Source organism: Pinus tabuliformis, chromosome X, assembly GCF_031772625.1.
Source record: "Pinus tabuliformis cultivar Carrire ecotype Pingquan chromosome X, CPIR1, whole genome shotgun sequence".
Lineage (NCBI taxonomy): Eukaryota > Viridiplantae > Streptophyta > Pinopsida > Pinales > Pinaceae > Pinus > Pinus tabuliformis.
In genome coordinates this window covers 789,933,372-789,952,969 of record NC_142308.1, presented here as the reverse complement: position 1 = coordinate 789,952,969, position 19,598 = coordinate 789,933,372, and the positions used below count along the sequence as shown (strand labels likewise).

Sequence of the window (19,598 nt, the reverse complement as noted above, 5' to 3'; positions counted from 1 at the left end):
CGCTTCGTGCAACACTGATTCATATATTACATTATTCAATAATTACACAGAAGACATCAACCATATAGCAAAAGAGACAACCACACAAGGAACATAGTTTTACCCTAAATAAACCCTCCATGAGAAAAACCCCTTCCAAAATTTTCCTTAGAGAATCAATGCAACAAGAGATACATCAATGTCAACCAGCCTTTAAAGACCAAGTTAGCCATCCATCATTCTGTCCATAGAGCCTCTGCAAGAAGGTAACAAAAAGGTCCTCCAACATTGCCTCATAACTCTCACTCTGTCTCAGAAATCAACCTCAGAATGCGTAATGTATCTCAGAGATACATCACAGAATTAAGGTCTCCAAGAGAACGAAAATGCCCTGCAGTTCTACCTCCTAGTCTGCACTCAACCACAAAGATATTCATAGAATATAAGGTCACAGGAGGACCGAAGTTCGACCTTTGTTCCAGCCTCAGAGTTCAGACTGTTCCACAGTATTTGATGCTTCAGACCCTTCCTCTTTCTCAAGAATCTCATGTTGAGAAATGTAACTAGTTTTGGTCTTCATAATTGTTGTACTCATTGTAATATGTATCCTATGTAACAAACAAGAAAAGAAAAAAAGAGAAAGAAAAGTTATTATTATTGAAGCATGGGTTTCATGCTCATTATTGATGGTCTTCTAGGTAAAAGCATGTTCTTCGTGCTTCTAGGGTTTGTTAGTGTCAATATTTTCTTGGGGCTATATTGTTCTTTGCTTTAGATAATTGCATTTCATTATTTACACATTGAATTCACCCCATAGCATCATAACATTATTCAACAACATATGCAATTATATAGAAAGAACAATATCATCATCAATGCAGCGGAACATAAAGGAACAATAGAAGAAAAGAATTCACACATAGAGACACCAAGATTGGTCAGAGACCAAGGGAAAACCCCACAAGGGGGAAAACCCTTTCAAATTCTTCTTCTTATTAGATTATCATTGAATATTTCAGCAAAGAGTACAATAATCCATATCTTCAACCACAAAACTATCCAGTAAAATCAACTACACAACATCTAAGAGATGAACCCAACAATGCTAATAATCAAAAACCTCGATTTAGAAGCTTGTGGTCAATTGTCAATATATGCGGTCAACTGTCAATATCTGCGGTCAACTACTGAATTATACGATCAACTGATGAAATAAAACCCTAGTTTCCAGTCGCACAGAGAGAGGGTACGTGTGTGCGGTTGAAACCCTCCATCTGCACGGATAACCCTGTGTGCTTGCGGTTGAAACCCTCCATCCACATAGATAAGCATGTGTGCCTATGGTTGCAACCGAAAATTCCCTGTGACAACCCTACAGCTGCAAATCAAAACCCTAGATCACACGTGCAAGCTTCGGACCCTATAATTTTGGACCTATACGAACCAATCTCTGTGAACCACTTCAGAACTGTGCAAGCCAAACCAAAGAAAGAAGAATGATGATGATGGTGTCCAAATGAGGGTCACATGACTTGTATTTATAGCCATCCATGGGTGTCCAATTTCCTTTTGTGTCAACCTGTCCTTTTTGTGCTCATGTGGGTTTTCATATTAAAATATATTTTTCCTTAACCAAATTAACTTCTTTGAAGGGCTAGGAGGGGTCTTTATTGATGAGGAAGATTGTCCAAAGGAGGGAATTTATCCCTGAGCTGCCAAAAATTAACAGGTAGGTCTTAAGATTTATTATCACGAGTCAATGGAGTCAACATCATGTTTATAAGGCCCTTCCAGGCAATTTTTAATTGTAAAAAGCAATGTTCCACCAAGGTTCCGGGACGAGGGGGCGAGGGAGCGAGGGGGCGCGGGAGCGGCCTATGCAAAAGCTCCCTACCATTTTTTAGGAAACGTGGGGGAGCGTCAAGGTCTTAAAAATTTATAAATATAAAATATAATTTATTAATTGAATCCACTATGACAATTTGGTTTGAATTGAAAAGCTGCAAAGCATGATCATTGATATGAATATCATTTCACATTATCCAAATTTATAATATCATATAAAATAATAAATTTAAAATTATAATTCAGCTTGGTCAAATTCTAATTTAGATTTTTGTCAGACAGAGGGAGAGCTTCAGCTTGATAAGGTAGCCACTGAATTCTGTGAAAAGGTAAATGAACAGATCTGGAACACTGCATTGGCAGTAGAAGGGGCAACTACAATGGGTTGTCCAGCTGTATTGGATCCAACGGCTAGAAAGTTTGTGATATTATATATAATATAGACAGTACACCATATGCTGAAAGAAGAGTTTTAGTTCCAGGAGAGATGAGAAGATCACATGAAAGAGTTTCTAACAGTTTACTATCAAATGACATTGACTGCAGGATGACCATCTGCGAACCAACTTGGATGACCAACGATGGCATGGATTTTTTGTCTACCTTATTAGAGCAATGCCATGCAGTTCAAACTTTAAACTAGCAGTGTATTTCAGGGGTGAAAATAATTTTCAGACCTGAGAATTCAAGCTGAGCAACTATGCTCTGTGTAAATTTTGTAACTGTATAAATTCATATATAACGATTGTTCCTGAGATTTCTTGCTGCCCATAGTATTTTGTCATGCTTACAGTAAACGCATGTTAGTCTATAGTCCACCCAATTATTTCCCACATGACATAGGTGTTGCTTCCATAGTTTGTATGTCAAATGTCATGCAAATTAAAAACACAAACTGAATGTCTCATATTCTTTGCCTATCACTCCAGTTATCTCCCCACTGTAATCCAGCCATCACTTGAGAAAAAAAGGAGAAGTTTTAAAAGGGAAAATTCATGTACGTGCTATATGGTCCAGCAAATTTCCATGATACTGACCCTCTAAAATAACGCTTGTTGAAACCAAGAGACAGCACAAGACGTTATCCCCATACAGAACATGAGTAGCTTTGTACCACTTTAGGTCTATTAAATCATAAACTATAAGCAAGGCCATTTTTTTGGGAGCGTGGGGAAACATCCCCTCAGGGAAGGGAAACGTTTCCCTGGCACGTCCCCCTGAGTTTCCTCCATTTTGGGAGTGTGGGGAAACATCCCCTACTCGTCCCCAAGTCCCCGGAGCGCGAGGGAGCGAGGAAACTAGACCCCTAGGGGGGGGCGAGTCCCCGTGGAACACTGGTAAAAAGATTTATTTTTGAGTCTAGAAAGTCTTGGAATCTCCAAGAGTACAAGTCGACATTGGGATCATCAAGTCGGCCTAAAGGAGGGAATTTGACCCCTTGAGAAGGCTATATAAAGCAACAGTTCGACTTCATTTGGGATACACATACTCACATGTTCGATCTACAAGAAAGAGTTCGATCTATAGTTAGGAAAGGTAGAAAAAGGAGAGCGAAGGTCTAGAAGAAGCTGGGAGGACGAAATTTCTTGTTTTTGGGCTCTATCTCTCTCACACATGCGAAATTCTAGGGTTTCTGGGTTGCAGAAACAGGCCGAAGTTGCAGGTCCGAGTTGCAATAGGACAAAGTGCAGAATCTGGTAGCTAGAAGAGGGAAAACCCTTATCTTGACCTCGTTGACCTTGGGAGAGTTGTCTTGCTCTAAGTAGGTCTCAGGAGGAGGCTATATTAGGGTTTCCAAGAAGCTGCAAGGACGAAGTTGTTGGGTCGAAGTTGTAGGTCGAGTAGCAATGTTGTAGCTAGCAGGTCGAAGTTGCAAGGTGTAGCAGTTTGGTGCAGAATAAAGGAAGGACTTGAGAAAGGGTCGACTTGGTACTGGGAGAAGGACTTGGTCTAGGGATTGGGTCTTTGTATCTCATTTGAAGCAAATTCTAAGAAGAGAAGAGTTTTTGGGTTTTCCCCTTGGAGGGGTTTTTCCTTAGCTGAGAGCCTATATCTGTGTCCTCTTTTTGTTATTGTTATTGTTCTTGATATTGTTTGATGAAAGATCTAACTAAAGAAGATAACTAAAGATTCACAAGCACTATCAAGGTTAAGGAAAATAAGATATAATAGTTGTCGCTTTACATTTTCTAACATGGTATCAAAGCTAAGGTGAACAAGGAAGGCAGTTGGAAGGACACTAGAAAGAATTGCTAATCAAAAGATAGGAAGCTCTCAAAAGCCTGAAAGAAGAAGACTACAAGAAAAATTGTCTCTTGAAGGGATCTGGTTAAAGACGCATTGGTAGAAGACCCTTCTAATCAAGGGTTTCTACATTGAAGAAGATCAAGACTACAAACTTGCAAGGAGGGTGATGATCTCGCAAAAAGGAAGTCTATTTGCAAGGCATCAATCTTGGAAGTTGTTGGTAGAGGAATCCTAAGGAACATCCTTCAAGGATATCATCAAGAACTCTCCAAAGCTCTTGAAAGAATCAAGAAGGTTGGAGACATCATCAAGAAGAATCTTGGTTATCAAGTAAGTAACATATTATTACATCATGCCTGAATCTTCAAGTCATGTGGGTTCTTTCTGCAAGGAGAGAAATAAGCTCATTGGGGCATCAAATTATCTAGCATGGAAGAAAAGAATTGACTTGATACTCACAGAAGAAGTAATGGAATATGTTACTGGGGAAATTACTGAACCTAAAAAAGATAAGACACAAGAACTAGCAAAGCACAAGAAAGGGGATGTAAGGGTTCAAAGGATCATAGTTGAATCAATTAAGGATTCTCTTGTTCCATTTGTTGCAAATTTGAATACTTCCAAGGCCATGTATGACAGGCTAGTGAATTTATTTTCGGTAAGTACAACAAATCAAAAGATATTGTTGAGGAACAAGTTGTACAGAATGAAGAAATCAAAGGATGAGGATGTGATATCCTTCCTCATGAAAGTCTCTCAACTAAGAGACCACCTGCAAGGAATTGGGGAACCTATCATTGATTCTGAAGTAACCATCTATGTACTAAATGCATTGCCACTAGAATGGAGCAGCTTTGCAACAAGCATCTACTCCAAAAAGGATTCAACTCCCTTCAATGAGTTGTGGGCACAGTGCATATTGGAAGAATCAAGGATCAAAGTCAAGGATGATAGTGGATCAGATGAACAATCTCAAGCCTTTCTAGCCTGAGTCAAGAAGTTGAAGAAGGGAAAGTTTGGTAAGTCCAAGAAGAAAGACATGTCTGAAGTGCAATGTTTTGGATGCAACGAATTTGGACACTTTAAGAGCGATTGTCCAAACAAGTAGAACAATAAGAGAAAGGAAAGAAGTGAAGCTCATGTAGCGGAAGATGTGGGAGAACCTGAGAAGAAGGCAAAGAAGGAAGATGTGAAGGATCTTTACTATTAAAGAAGGTTCACTGACTATCAAGTTCTTTATGAAGACTAATCTTTCTTTTCGGATAGTATGTTTTGCATAGCATCATAGAAAGAAGCATATATTAGTAGCATGTCTAAAATTTAAATGACTAAGTTGTTTTGTAGAGATCATCTAGATAGATGGACAGATAGACCATTGTGCATATCGATCAGCCAAATATTGTCTAACATTATGTTAGAGGTTGTCATCCTACTTAGTTGAATCATCATGATTCAGGAAAGACCATCATTTTGGAAGGTCTTTGGGAAAAGTATCATGACAAGGATAGTAGACATTCCACGTAATGTGGAATCAACATTGTTTAAAGGACGTAAGAATGCAATGGGTCGAGATGCAAGCTCTTTGTGAGATATACGGATAGCAAGATGATCAGATAAAAGCATAAGAATGCATGCTGAATATAAATCTTTGGATATGTCAATTTTAAGTATGTTCTATGCTGAGAGCAAATTTACTTCAATTTTTCATATTAGCTCAATATCAATTCCAAATTCGCAATCACATTTAGCATGATAGTAAAATGCAGATAGAACATAAACATAAATCGCAGAAAACAAGCCAAGACAAGAGGACACAAGATGTGGCGCCAACCAGGGACAAACCCCAATGTGGGGAAACCCTTGATCAATTCTTCTTATATGTTCTTCAATAGTTCAGCACAGAGAGAGAGATAGTACATATACATCAGAAGTCAACATTTTGACTTATCTAAATAAGAGCAGAGATCTTCTCTAAGAAGATGGCACATGAGGTAGTTGATCTGAACTCAAGTGAAGGCATACTGCTTCAACTGATCCTCCAAGGTGACTCCATCACCATGTAGCACCCATCACTGTGCTGCACCTCATCATCATGCTGCACCCTTTCACTGTGTTGCACCCAATCACTGAGCTGCTCTTCATCACTATGCTGCTCTCATCACTGAGTTGCACCCAATCATCATGTTGTGCCCATCATGTTGTACTTCATCAACATTTTGTTGCATCCTTCATGTTGCACTATGTTGTACCCTTTATGCACTCAATGCATACTGCAGTATATCACAATTCTGCTGCTGCAATACATCATACTGTTGCACCTCATTGCAGCATTCATCATCATTGTGCTGCACTTTGTTACATTTGTGCTGCACTCATCATGCTATGATACACTTCATCACTATGCCCATCATCATGCTGCAGCATTCATCATCATGTTGCACCTTATTACAATGTTGTCACATCATATCATATCATGTTGTTGTTTGCTGCATTGTTGGACTCAAACAACAATTCGGACAGCCTTCACAATGTGGTCATGGACTGGTTAGGGCATCAATGAAGTCCTACCAGCCTTCACACATCAACTGCAACATCCCTCCCAAGGCTACGGTCACCCTTCTTCAGCACTCCTAAATGAGCCACGTTGTCACCTACAGCAAAGTGGCATAAGGACATATCCTCCAGAATGTGATATGATAGCTGACTTTCCTTACAGCGTCTCCTTCATCATTTGGCTGATAGGGTCCTCTCCAACTGCAGCCATGATGACCTCCTTGAGGGTTGAGACTAGCCCTCCTTTGACTGCGGTTAGAAGCACAAATGGACAGTTGCTATAGTCCTCTATTTTGGTGATTGTAACCTTCTCTTTTTACTGCGGTTAGGGTAGACCTGAGACTGCAACTTAGGAACCATTCAGGCAGTGTTTTGTAGCTCTAGAGATCCCTGAGGACTGCAGCCAAATCTTGTCATTTACTGCGACTAGGGTAAGACTGTAGTCCTCCCATTAGGACTGCACAGTGTTGCGGGGGAGCGCCCCTCCCCCCCCCCTCGATCCCACTTCCAATCCGCACTCTGGGCGGGAGCGGGTCGAGAGCGCACTCCTGAAATCGCTCCCGAACGGGAGCAATTTCAGGAGCGCGCTCGCGGTAAAAAAAATTGTGCTCCCTGCCAATTTCGGAATCGGCTTAGGGAGCATCGCTCCCGTCGCTCCGGGAGCGGTCAGGCAGCGAATGCTCCCGACCGCTCCTGGGTTATAAAATTCGCTCCCAGAGCGACGCGAACAGTGGATGAGACCGAATTCGGCGGAAAAAATAAATAAATAAATAAATAAAATAAAATAAAAATCGTTGTTAAAAAAATCGATTTCTTTTAAATAAATTCGGGGAGGGAGGGGCAAAAGGGCTTCATTGTGAATTTGAGAGTTGAGTGAGAGGCTCATTTGAGAGAGGGCGATTGAGAGTGTGAGAGTGAGGACTAAGGAGCAAGGAGAGAGTGAGACTAAGAGAGAGCAAGGAGCAAGGAGAGAGTGAGGAAAGAGCAAGGAGCAAGGGGAGATTGGACGCATTTGAGGTAGGTTTGCCGCTCTACAATGTTGAGTAGAATGTTTAGCATTTTTTTTAATGTTTATTAAATTATTCCTAATTTCTAAATAAATAAATAAATTTTTCTCTATTTCAGTTTCCCATTCCATTTTATTAGATTTTGCAGATTCAAAACTACAAATTTCAAACATCATGGTTATATTTCTTGGCATTTTCTTCTTCTTGGTTCCTTTTCTGGTTATTATGGTGCTGGAGAGTAGAAAATGGAGGGTTGAAAATGAAGAAGGGGTTGAAGAAGGGGGGCAAAGTGGATTTGATGGAAACCTCGGTGAGGAGGAGCTGGAGGAGAGTGAACATGATTCAGCCCAAAAAACTAAACAAGACCAAACCCCATTGTGGAAATATGTTAATAGCCCTGAAGCAGGGAAAGGGGGTGGAACCACTAAATTTCATTGCCCCCATTGCAACAATAATTACACAGGTTCTTACACCCGTGCCAGAAAACACCTCTACGGGAAAATGCCATGGGATGGAGATAAACAAATAGGAATCAAAACTCGTACAGGTGTGTCAGCAGTAGATAGAGCCAAATACAAATCTAAAAAATCAAAGGGTTTCTTTGAACCAAGCTCACAGACACAATCACATGCACAAAGAACTCCTTCAACATCCTCCCAAGGCAGTGGATATGGAGGCACAGGGTCACCAGGTTTAAGGCATAGATCCATATCAGATTTCCTTGATGAACGGTGTAGGAATGATGTGGATTCAAAAGTTTACAGGTTTCTCTATGCATGTGGGATACCATTCAATGTTCTTCACCCACCTTATTGGCACGAAATGGTTTCTACCATAAATGATGTCCCTAAAGGATACAAGAGCCCTGGGTATAACAAGGCAAGAACCATTGGACTTGATCATGAAAAAGCAAAAATATCACATTCTTTGAATAAAATGACAAGTTCTTGGACTAACCATGGGGTGTCCATTGTATCTGATGGATGGACAAATGTAAAAGGCAAGCCATTGATAAGTGTTCTTGCTGTGTCTACTAGTGGTGCCATCTTTCTTTCAGCATATTATTACTCAGGCAAGTTCAAGACCGGCATCAACATTGCAGAAGCATTACTTGAAACAATTGACCGTATTGGGCCATACAATGTCATCCAAGTCAAAACTGATAATGCTCCTAAATTGTAAGGCAGCGGGAGTAATTATTGAGGATAAATACCCCAACATATTTTGGTCTGGGTGTTTGGTTCACACATTGAACCTTTTGATGCATAATATTGTTAAGAACAAAAACGAACATTACAAATGGATTGGTGATTTGTACAAGAAAGGCAAACAAATGATAAAATTTATTACAAATCATAGCAATACCCATGGCCTTTTCCGCAGTCACTCAAGATTGGAGTTATTGAAGATTGCAAGGACTAGATTTGGTAGCTATTACCTCACCTTCAGGCGCCTTTTGAAGGTAAGAGAGTCATTGGCTAGCATGGTATCAAGTCCACAATGGCAATGATTAAAGGAAAGGGTTACAAATGTAGCTAACAGGCAAGGTTTTGAACTGGTGGAGGAGGCCGCTCTTGATGGTATGTTTTGGGCACGTGTGAGGCAAGTATTGGATTTCACCAAGGCCATTTATCACATGATTCGGTTTGTAGATACAGATAAACCAGTGATTGGCGAAGTGTATCAGCAGATGGATACCATGTTGGGGCAAATAAAAGATATTGTTCATAACAATGATGCCAACTTGTACAAACTAATTCACGATTGTGTGTGTGTATGGTGGGATAAACTTAATCTTCCACTACATTGCTCGGCGTATATCCTTACACCAAAATACTACTCTACATCTTGGTTGGGCCAACCTGCACCAGGGGGTGGGGTTAGGACCAAACCCCATATAGATGAAGAGGTATCTAAAGGATATTTGGAAGCATTAGAAAAGATGATACCTGACAGGGAGGAATGTGCTAGTGTGCGCCTTGAAATAGGCAGATACGTCAGTAACACTGGTTTGTTTGGTACCTTCCATGCAATGGAAGACACAGACAGATTTGATGCTCTCACATGGTGGGAATCATATGGCAGCCATGGACTTTTGCCAAAATTGGCAAAAAAAGTTCTCTCACAAGTTGTAAATACTTCTTCTGCAGAGAGGTGTTGGAGCACCTACAGCATCATACATAATGTGAAAAGAAACAGACTCAATGAAAACCGGGCAGAAAGCTTGGTTTATGTGCACTACAACTTGAGGTTGTTGAGTCATTACTATGATCGGGCTTATGAGGATCCAACATATAAAATTTGGGAAAACCATCCAGAGGATGACAATTTGGAGGATGGCACTATACATCTTGAAGAACTGGAAGAGGAACTTACAAGGGAGGAAGATGAAGCAGCAGCCATGCCACCTCCACCATCCAGCAGCAATGCTCAAGTTTCGAGTCTTGTTCCTTTGTTGTCGCCACCTCCATCTACACCCTCACGTGGAAGGCATGTGCCTTCTAGTTCTGATCGTCGGTCTGTGTGGGAAACTCCTAGAAGACCACCACGACTTGCTCATACATTAGACTCTCATGGCAAGGGCCACATGCAGTAGTAGATAATAGATTTACAGTTTACTTGTCTTTTCTAGTTTCTATTAGTTTTCATAACTGTTAAGTCTTGACTCTTGACTCTTTCATATCATAATGATATTTTTTGTAAACAATATATGACTATGACAATGAAAGTTTGAAGTTTGAAGTTGGCAATTATAACTCATTGGTAATGATTCTGAATTATGAATATGATGCTTCGTGAAAGTTGTTTGATTTCATTTCATAATTCATTTTATCACATTTCATTTCATGTTAACAGTTAGATATTATTTCTTGTAATGGTTAAACTTAGCTTACAAGTACAACTTTGGTGATCAATGATGATAAATGTTATATATTGAATTTTCAATTTTGAGGGCTTGAAGTTGAAACTTTAAGATTGATGAATCATGATTCACGAGACTCAATATGTTGTAATATGTATGTTACTAACTTGTGGACGTGGTTAATGAAGATTATGACTTCTAGATGATTGATGTTATATGGTTCAATGATCAATCTATGTTTTTTTATGTTTTTTATATCTAATTCATCATTCTACATGTTTTTGTTGACATATATGTATCAAAATATAAAAAATATATATATATATTATATAAAAATCGCTCCGGGATTCGCTCCCAAACAGGGAGCTTCTGAAAATGTCGCTCCCGCTCCCGTTTTCGATCCCACTCCCCGCTTTCGCTCCCGCTCCCAAGTAACATTGGGACTGTGCCTTGCTGGGTATAGAAACCTTCTACTTGACTGCGACTAGGTCTTTCTGTTAGGGCAGTGTTAAGGCTTCTTTATTAGGGCAATGCTAGGGCTTCATTAGGGCAACGTTAGAACAACATTAGAAGCCCATCTTCCTGATTGCGTTAAGCCTTTATCTCCATGCCAGCGTTAGGGGCTAGGGCATCTTCTTTAGGGCAGCGTAGATCCTTCTTTCCCATGGCAGCATCTAGGGCAACTCCTCTTAGGGCAGCGTATATTCTTAGGATCTCTCCTCCCACCAAAACCCAAAGACAAGTGGAGAGGAAGAGATCACAAGAAGAGTGTGTGTCCAAATGACTAGCAAGCCACCTCTTTTTATACTAAAACGTTGAGCACAAGTGGGGGCAATTTGGTTGTTGGCCGACCTTGACAAATTGTCCCATAACACAAATAAATTCATATCTCCATGAATACATGTCGGAATCGAATGATCTTTAAATCAATCCTATACCTCTTGATGAGAGGAATCCAAGAAAAATATCAACTAGCATAAATAAGATGACCCATATGGAGTTTGGCCCTAGTTGCCAATTTTAACACTCCCTCTCAACTAGGGAGAACTCCATCTGCTAATCCATTTGTCAGTCCGTACTATCTCTGCCATCAGTGCCCTGCACTACTCTGCTCTGCTGAACTATGAAGAAGAAGAAGTGATCGAGAATGTATCATACCATCCTCTACTGACCCGAAGTCAATCCCATATAAAATAGAGTGTCTCATACCACTCTTACTAATCCGAAATCAGTTCCAAATAAAGACAGTGTCTCATACCACTCTTATTGATCCAAAATCAATTCCAAATAAAGCGAGTGTCTCATACCACTCTTACTGATCCAAAATCAGTTCCAAATAGAGTGTTTCACACCACTCTTACCTATCTGAAATCAGTTCTGTTGTCGCGCAAACTGGCACGACAACGCTCAGACCGGGGGCTGTCACCCTGATCCCCGGTCTCTCCGTTTAAGCATGTCTCCCACGGCTAAGGGGGGTAGACCCTGAGGAAAGAAGAAGGCCAACTGCCAAACAGTTGAGCCGGGAGACGAGATGCACTAAAATGGTTTTATTGATTTGATAGACCAGTGCCTTAGAAGATCTAAATGATCACTAGCTAGATGATGTAAGAACATGAACCACAGACAGCAATCATCAGATAAAGAGAGAAATGCTTTAAATCTCGGCGTGAAAGATACAGCATGAATAAAAAGACAGAATCTGACAAAATTAAATTTTCCACGAAATTTTTTTTTTTTTTTTTTTTTTTTTTTAAATGAAAATCTAAAAAATCTAAAAAAATTTAAATTTTAAAATTCTATTCTAAAACTAAACTATTTAAAAAAAAAAAAAATGAAACTGAAATCTAAAAATCCTTTTTTTTAAGAAAAATTTAAAACTATGTTAACATGAAACTAAAGCTTAAAAGTAATTAAACTAAGCTAAATAAAAATAAAAAATAAAAACCTTTTTTTTTATTTTTCCCCTTTTTTTTTTTTATATTTAAGAAAATCTAAAAAAAAAAGAAACTATAAAAATTAACTAATGTAAGCATAAAACCTAAGATCAAATCTATGCTAACCTACGAATAACATTTCATTCAACGCCTAATTTAAATAACATCAAAAAACTATGATTAACACCATAAAACTAAGAAACTGAAAGAAACGTGAAATACAGTTGGCTGGGCGTGAATGTGTAATTCGAATTTGCAAAACGGAGGGTGCGTTGACGTGTATCGTGACCCAGCCGTGAACCAAAGGAAAGATTGGTCGCGGCCTAATCGATTTAATTGCAGCTGTATAAGAGATTTTATCTGAGCCAAGCTTCACAAATGCACATACGGTGATGGGAATACAGCAGACGGCGGAGGGTAGTCGACTTGCAGCCGCAAATGATTATGACGCAGAGAAAAACAAATACAAAACGACTGCAACCAGATGAAACTCAGCCTCAGAAAAGCGGAACGACTTGGTGACAGGGTTCAGATATGCAATGACGGCTGTTTAAAAAAAAAAGGCAAACACTGAGACGGCAAGGGGGAAACGACAGTCGAAATACTGGGCGATGAGACTCAGCCTCAAAAAAAATGCGAAAACGATGCCTTCGGGAATGCACAAAACGATTTGGAACCGATTTGAAATTTGGAGAAATGGAGCATAAACCCTACGCACGCCCAAACAAAAAAAAATTTAGACAATACGCAGACTAATACAGGAGACTTCGACCTGGCCACGCGAGAAATCACTGAGGAAAATCAAATGCGATTCATGACAGCAGAACCTTCGCTCTGAGAGGAGAAATTGATGCGTGAGTGCGATGGCTCAAAACGATTTTCGCTACAGGCTTTGATTGGAATTACTCAATACGTTTGCCAGAAATCAAATCACAAAATATCCAAATCGACAACCTAAGTTATATATGCAGTCATGCTTCCATTGTATTTCAAAAAAAAGAATTTCTCTGTCGTTCCTCAGTGTTGTGCTTGCAGTTTTAAAAGGACAGAAGGGGTTTTGTAAATACCTGGGATGACTTGAAGCATGCAGAACGCACCTTTTCAAGCCTGACTCTCACTTTGGCACAATGTGTTTCCAGCAGCAATCGGAAATAACACGCTTAACCCACGACCTGGTCACTAAAATTGAACTGCAACATCACCTGATGACAGATACCCTGCAGGAAAAGAACTCTGGCAGATATCCACGAAATTTGCAGTAAAACCCTTGAAACTTTGCCCCAAAATCACAAAAATTATAGCTCTGTATAGCTAGATTTGACAGTAATGAAAGTAATGTTCTTGAAATATCAGAAGTAAATTCACTGTGAACTTCACTGTAAATCAGAAAAAATTTCTCAATGTAAAACATGCAATAAACTTTAACAGATTAACCCGGGGCACAATCAGCTGGGCTCTGCACAGAACAGCCTGTGGGAGTCGGCTGGTTCAGCCCAGAACTTCCCCAAACGCCCACAAATAACCTTCACCTAAGAGTTTCCTGCACACCTCAAGCAAGCATCAGCAAACAAGGGCAAGAGATGCTGCTAGATTTCAAAAGAAAATGGAGATACCTGTCATTTTCCAGAAACCCTACAGCATTCAGACCCTAGCACGTGAGCAAGATACCTGTACTCACAATGCTCTGAAAAAAATCAGCTATTTTAACTGTTGAAAACTGAAATATGCAGAAATTCAAACACCTCACAGCAGTTCCAGAGAGTAACACCAGCCAGTTTGAAACCCCAAAGTCTTTTTATTAATCAGAAATCAGTTTACAAGAGAGCTTTCAGTACAGACTCACAGATCAGATAAACTAAAAATGACCCTAAGACCCTACATAAAGGAAATGATCCCAACGGCTAGTTTTGGGTGATCCACAAAAAATATTATTATTTTATTGCTTAGGGTTTTTGCTTTATGCTTTTTATTTTTTATTATTTTTTATTTTTTTAAATTTTTTAATTTTTTTTATTTTTTATTTTTTATTTTTTTTATTTTTTATTTTTTATATATGAATTTATTATTTTTATTCATTAAAAAAAAAATTAAATTTATTTTAAGACGGATCATCAAACCCAGCCGTTAGAATCATCACCTAGCACCTAGGACCTAGGACTCATGAGGGGATTTACAACATTTTCAACCCTCAAGACACATTTCATCATGATTTTTTTTTACAATTTTTACAATTTACATCTCAAAGGGATGAATCCACTTTAACATAGACCCTCATAGACCACCCAGATCTGCGACACAACTATAATCTAGCAGAGAAACACGCTAGGATTCTCCTAAAGTCCTAATGACGAAATGCATCCCGGCTTTGGGGTTGGGTTTGAAGGAAAACTCTGCCGATCCATGGATCGGTGAGACTAAAAACCTCCCGGGACGCAGATTGTCATTAGAAAGTTAGGTCCACCTAGGCAACTTTACATACATGACTCTGATCTGCTTGGATTATTTACATTTCAAACATGCAGACTGGGTTTACAACAAAAATGATCAAGCTGTCGATGACTGTAGGCTGGCACGGACATGTCGCTCAGGAGCTATCCTTCTCTGCCAACAGGAAGGAGGTGTACTGCATGGGTAGTTGACCAGTAGTGGTCAACATCTGGCTCTACTTGGGGACACGTTGCTGCACTGGTAGGAATGTGAGAATCCAGAATCTGCATCCATACAACACACAAATAAAAATAAGTAGCGTCCATTCCCAAATCATCATATGCATTAAGTACAGGAAAAATAAAAGCTCTTCATTTATTGACTAACTAATAACATGAAAAGTAAATCTAATCCTAAAAACAGAAATAAAATGCTGAAAGGACAAGGAGTAGGGATAGAAATACAATACAAAAGATGCCCCATGGCATCAGATATCATCTCTGAAGAACAGCTTGAGCATTTGGCCGTTCGCTGGTAGATGAAGTGGCTCACCATCCAATCTGCTCAAGTGGAATGAGTTTGGTCCAGCTATGCCTCTAATGATGTACGGTCCCAACCACAAGCTGTCAAACTTTTTATGCTTTCCTGGTTTTTCATTTTTGCGATCCCAAAGTAAAACCATATCTCCAACCTGCAAAGATCTAGATCTAGAGCATTTATCAAAGCTTTTCTTAATATTAAATTGATTTTTGCATATAGTTTCAAAAGCTGTCCGACGAGTCTCATCTAATTCCACAATCTGATCTATCCTATTCTGAACAACATCTTTATCAGTGGAGAAATTTTGGAGAAGCTGATAGGCTGGCAATTTTAGGTGCACAGGTAAGGTAACATCCAAGCCATAAACCAATTCAAAGGGAGATTTACCAGTAGATTTCTTCTTAGTAATTCTGTCTGCCCACAAAGCATACTTGATTTTGCTGTCCCAAGACTTCTTATTATCTCCTACTATTTTCTTGATAATGGTTATGAGATTTTTATTACTTGATTCAGCCAAACCATTACCCTGAGGATAGTAATTCGATGAATGAGATAAGACGATGCCATATTTGAAACAGAAAGATGTAAACTCTGAAGAACTAAAAGCCTTGGCATTGTCCGTAGTGATTTTAGCGGGGACACCAAATCTAGTAATGATGTTATTCTCAATGAAATCCATAATCACCCTTTCAGTGGCATTCTTAGCAGGAATGGCTTCTACCCATTTAGTGAAGTAATCAGTAGCAGTCAAAATCCAAGAGTAGCCATTGCTAGAATTTTCATGGAACTTGCCTATGAAGTCCAGACCCCAATGCTGAAAAGGTGCCTCTACAATAACAGGCTGTAGAGGAAGGGCAGCAAGCTTCTGTTTCCCAGTGAACAGTTGACAGGCTTGACACGATCTAACAAACTTGTGCACATCAGAAAAAATCGAAGGCCAATAATAGCCAGCTCTCAGGATTTTGTGGGCAGTAGTTCTAGCGGCATAATGACCACCACAAAATCCTGAATGAAATTCGGAGATCAATCTTTTGGACTCAACATCGTCAACACACCTAAGCACTATGCCCTCTGGATTTCTCCATCCAAGGCCATCCTTCATAAGGCAGTACTTAGTGGCTTTTAGTCTAAGAGCCCTTCTTCTATGAGCGACTAAGTGGTTAGGACAAGCAAGATTTGTTAAGTAGTAAACTATGTCCTAATACCATTCATGCTCAGCTAACCTTCTTAATTTTGGTGAAGAAAGATCGTCAAGGCAGAACAAACCAAGAGTCTTTTCATTACTTTCAGTTAACATTTGAGCTAATCCTTGGCCTTTGATCAACTTGGTGGGTCTAATTTCTAAATCATACTCCTGTATCTTAGTAACCCACCTAGCACGAGTCCCTAAGCAATCAGTTTGAGTTAATATGTCCTTAACAGCAGAATGTGGGACGAAAGAAATGATCTTAGAATAACCCACATAAGTTTTAAAATGCTTGAGAGACTTGACCAGGGCATAGGCCTGCTTCTCCATGGTATTGTACTTCAACTCAGAGTTTTGAAGTGCTCTACTCATGAAAGCAATAGGCTGCTCGTGACCCTCTCTATTCTTTTGAAGTAAGACACCGGCAATGGTATCCTCAGAAGCGAAAGAAAAAATCATGAAATCTTTGGAGTAATCAGGACTAACAAGGACAGGAGCCTTCGCGATAGCAGACTTGATTTCTTGGAAAGCCCTTTTGCCCTCTTCTTGCCAGACAAATTTCACATCCTTCTTCAGAAGACTTTGAATGGGCTTAGCTATTTCTGCATAATTTGGGATGAATCTTCTAATAAAATTTATCTTTCCAAGGAAAGACTGAAGGGACTTGAGGTTATGCGGGAGAGGAATCTTCTGAATTGCTTCAACACGTTCAGGATCGACCTTGACTCCTTCCTTAGAAATGATATGACCCAGAAGTTTCCCTTCAGTTACCCCAAAGACAGATTTAGCCGGATTCAAAGAAATTCCATATTCTCTACATCTATCGAAAACTTGCCTAAGATGATCTATATGACTGATACCATCTTTAGAGAAAACAGTAAGATCATCTTGATATATTTCGATAATTTTCCCGATCAATCCTTTGAAGGCATAGTCCATGGCCCTCTGGAAAGTAGCTCCAGCGTTTGTTAACCCAAATGGCATTCTGATGTATTCAAAAGTGCCCCATGGTGTTGTGAACGTGGTCTTGTGTCGATCTTCCTTTTTAACCCAAACTTGATTATACCCAGAAAAACCATCTAGCAATGACATCATTCCAGACCCAGTTACTCTTTGCAACAAAGTTTCCATTTTTGGCAAAGGGTAATTATCCTTCTTGCACGCTATATTAAGGTTTCTAAAATCGACACAAAGTCTTATTGTACCATTTTTCTTCCTGACAATCACCAAATTCGAACACCATGTCGAATGCCTAGTTTGAGCGATGATTCCTGCTGCAAGCATCTTCGCAAGCTCTTTTTGGACGAGGGGGGCTAACTTAGGATTAATCTGCCTAAGTTTCTGCCGAAAAGGTTTAGCATTTTCGTCCTTTAAGGGAATAGTATGCTCCATAATATCTTCCCTATAGCCCTTCAACTCATCATAGGAAAAAGCCAAAACATCTCGATATTCACGAAGTAAATCAATCAACTTTTTCCTTTCCTCCAGACTAGTACCTTTACCGATTTTAACCATTTTCGGATTTTCAAAAGTACCAATGTTAACTTCAAGGTACTCGCCTGGGTCCGACTTGTCTTCTTCTCTCAGCTTTGTGGCATCATGCCGATCAAAATATTGCTCTAAGGCAACTACATTTCTGGGAGTGGGATTTATGATATGTCCTTGATCTAAAGACCCATCCTCGCCAGAAACTAACCGGAAATCCTCAAACTCATCTAAACTATTGAGAAAACGAACGACTTGCTTTTCATCATTAAAAATTTGCCAATGCTCTGAGTTGTCTGGAACAGATGGTCTGAATATTATCTCCATTTTAATTTTATCGTTGATTAACTCATCAGACAACTGGAAAGTGCTAGCAGCTACGGCAAGTTCATCTGCCGAACTATTTAGCTCTCTAGGAATTGCTTCAAGGTTAAGGGCATCGAAGTGCTCCATAGTATCCCACACAGCATTTCGATAGTTTCTTAATCTCTGATTTCTACATGTGAATTTGTTCTTAAGCTGCATGATAACCAGATCGGAATCCCCCTTTATGTTAAGCAATTTAATCTTCAAAGCTTTGGCCAATTCAAGGCCTAACAATATGGCTTCATACTCAGCGACATTGTTGGTTGCTTCAAATTCTAGACGATAGGCAAACTTGAATACGTGACCAAGGGGAGACTTAAGCACAATCCCAGCACCCTTACCATGACTAGAGAAAGCACCATCGAAATACATATACCAGACTTCATCCTTAAGATCTTTAATCTCATCATCGGGAGGAATTATGAAATTGGACATGATAGCATAGTTCCCGATGTCAGATTTTTCTTTAATTATCTCGTTACGAGGCTTTTTAGGATTTTCAACATGAAATTTCCTCTCAGGCTCTCTATTTAGTCTAACAAAACCGTCACCGCTAGGAGAAGGAATCATAGCATATGACCAATTCATCTGAATGCTTCCCCCTAGATCAGAGGCCCACTTCCTAGATAACAGCATACCCCAAGCATCAGGTACATCAACGACAACAATATCCATAACAACCATGATGTCTGGGTAGACCGAAAGATGAACTTGCAAATCCTTGATTAAACCATGTACCTCGATCTTCTTAGAATCCATGGCGCATATATTATAGTAGGGTCTGGAAACTCTTAAGTTAAGCTGTTCCATAACCCTTTTAGTCATAACACAAGCAGATGCGCCTGAATCCAACATGCAGTTATTCAATTTATACCCATTGACTAATAAGGTGATAAAGAAGGGTTGATGATCCTTGTTATCAGCATCTACGCTTTGCAGATAAATAGGAGCATCATGATAGTCAACCTCACGAATCTTCTGCTGAGAAGCGTTGACTTGAGGACCCTGAATTGCTTTTAGTAACTTCTCCCTTTGGGAAGGGATCTTAGCGATCTCAGACACGGGAACCCAGATTTTAGCATTATTAAACCAATTCCCCAAATCGACATCTATTCCAGAGTTTATACCAGGGCTTAAAGTTCGAGGAGGAATTTGATTTCCGCTCT

The 19,598-nt window shown here is 39.6% G+C and overlaps 1 protein-coding gene across 5 annotated transcripts in view; it reads right to left on the bottom strand.

Moving 5' to 3' along the window:
- Positions 1 to 19,598, bottom strand: part of LOC149142200 (uncharacterized) — a 361,843-nt gene that overhangs the window by 137,878 nt on the left and 204,367 nt on the right. The window contains exon 5 of one of the 5 annotated variants that reach the window (XM_089446688.1): positions 14,561 to 15,139. The exons of the other annotated variants lie outside the window; for them this stretch is intronic. Coding sequence (XP_089302814.1) covers positions 15,020 to 15,139 — 120 coding nt within the window. The 3' untranslated portion in view covers positions 14,561 to 15,019. Of the gene's footprint in view, positions 1 to 14,560; positions 15,140 to 19,598 lie in introns of those variants that run through there. 5 annotated transcript variants of the gene reach the window in all.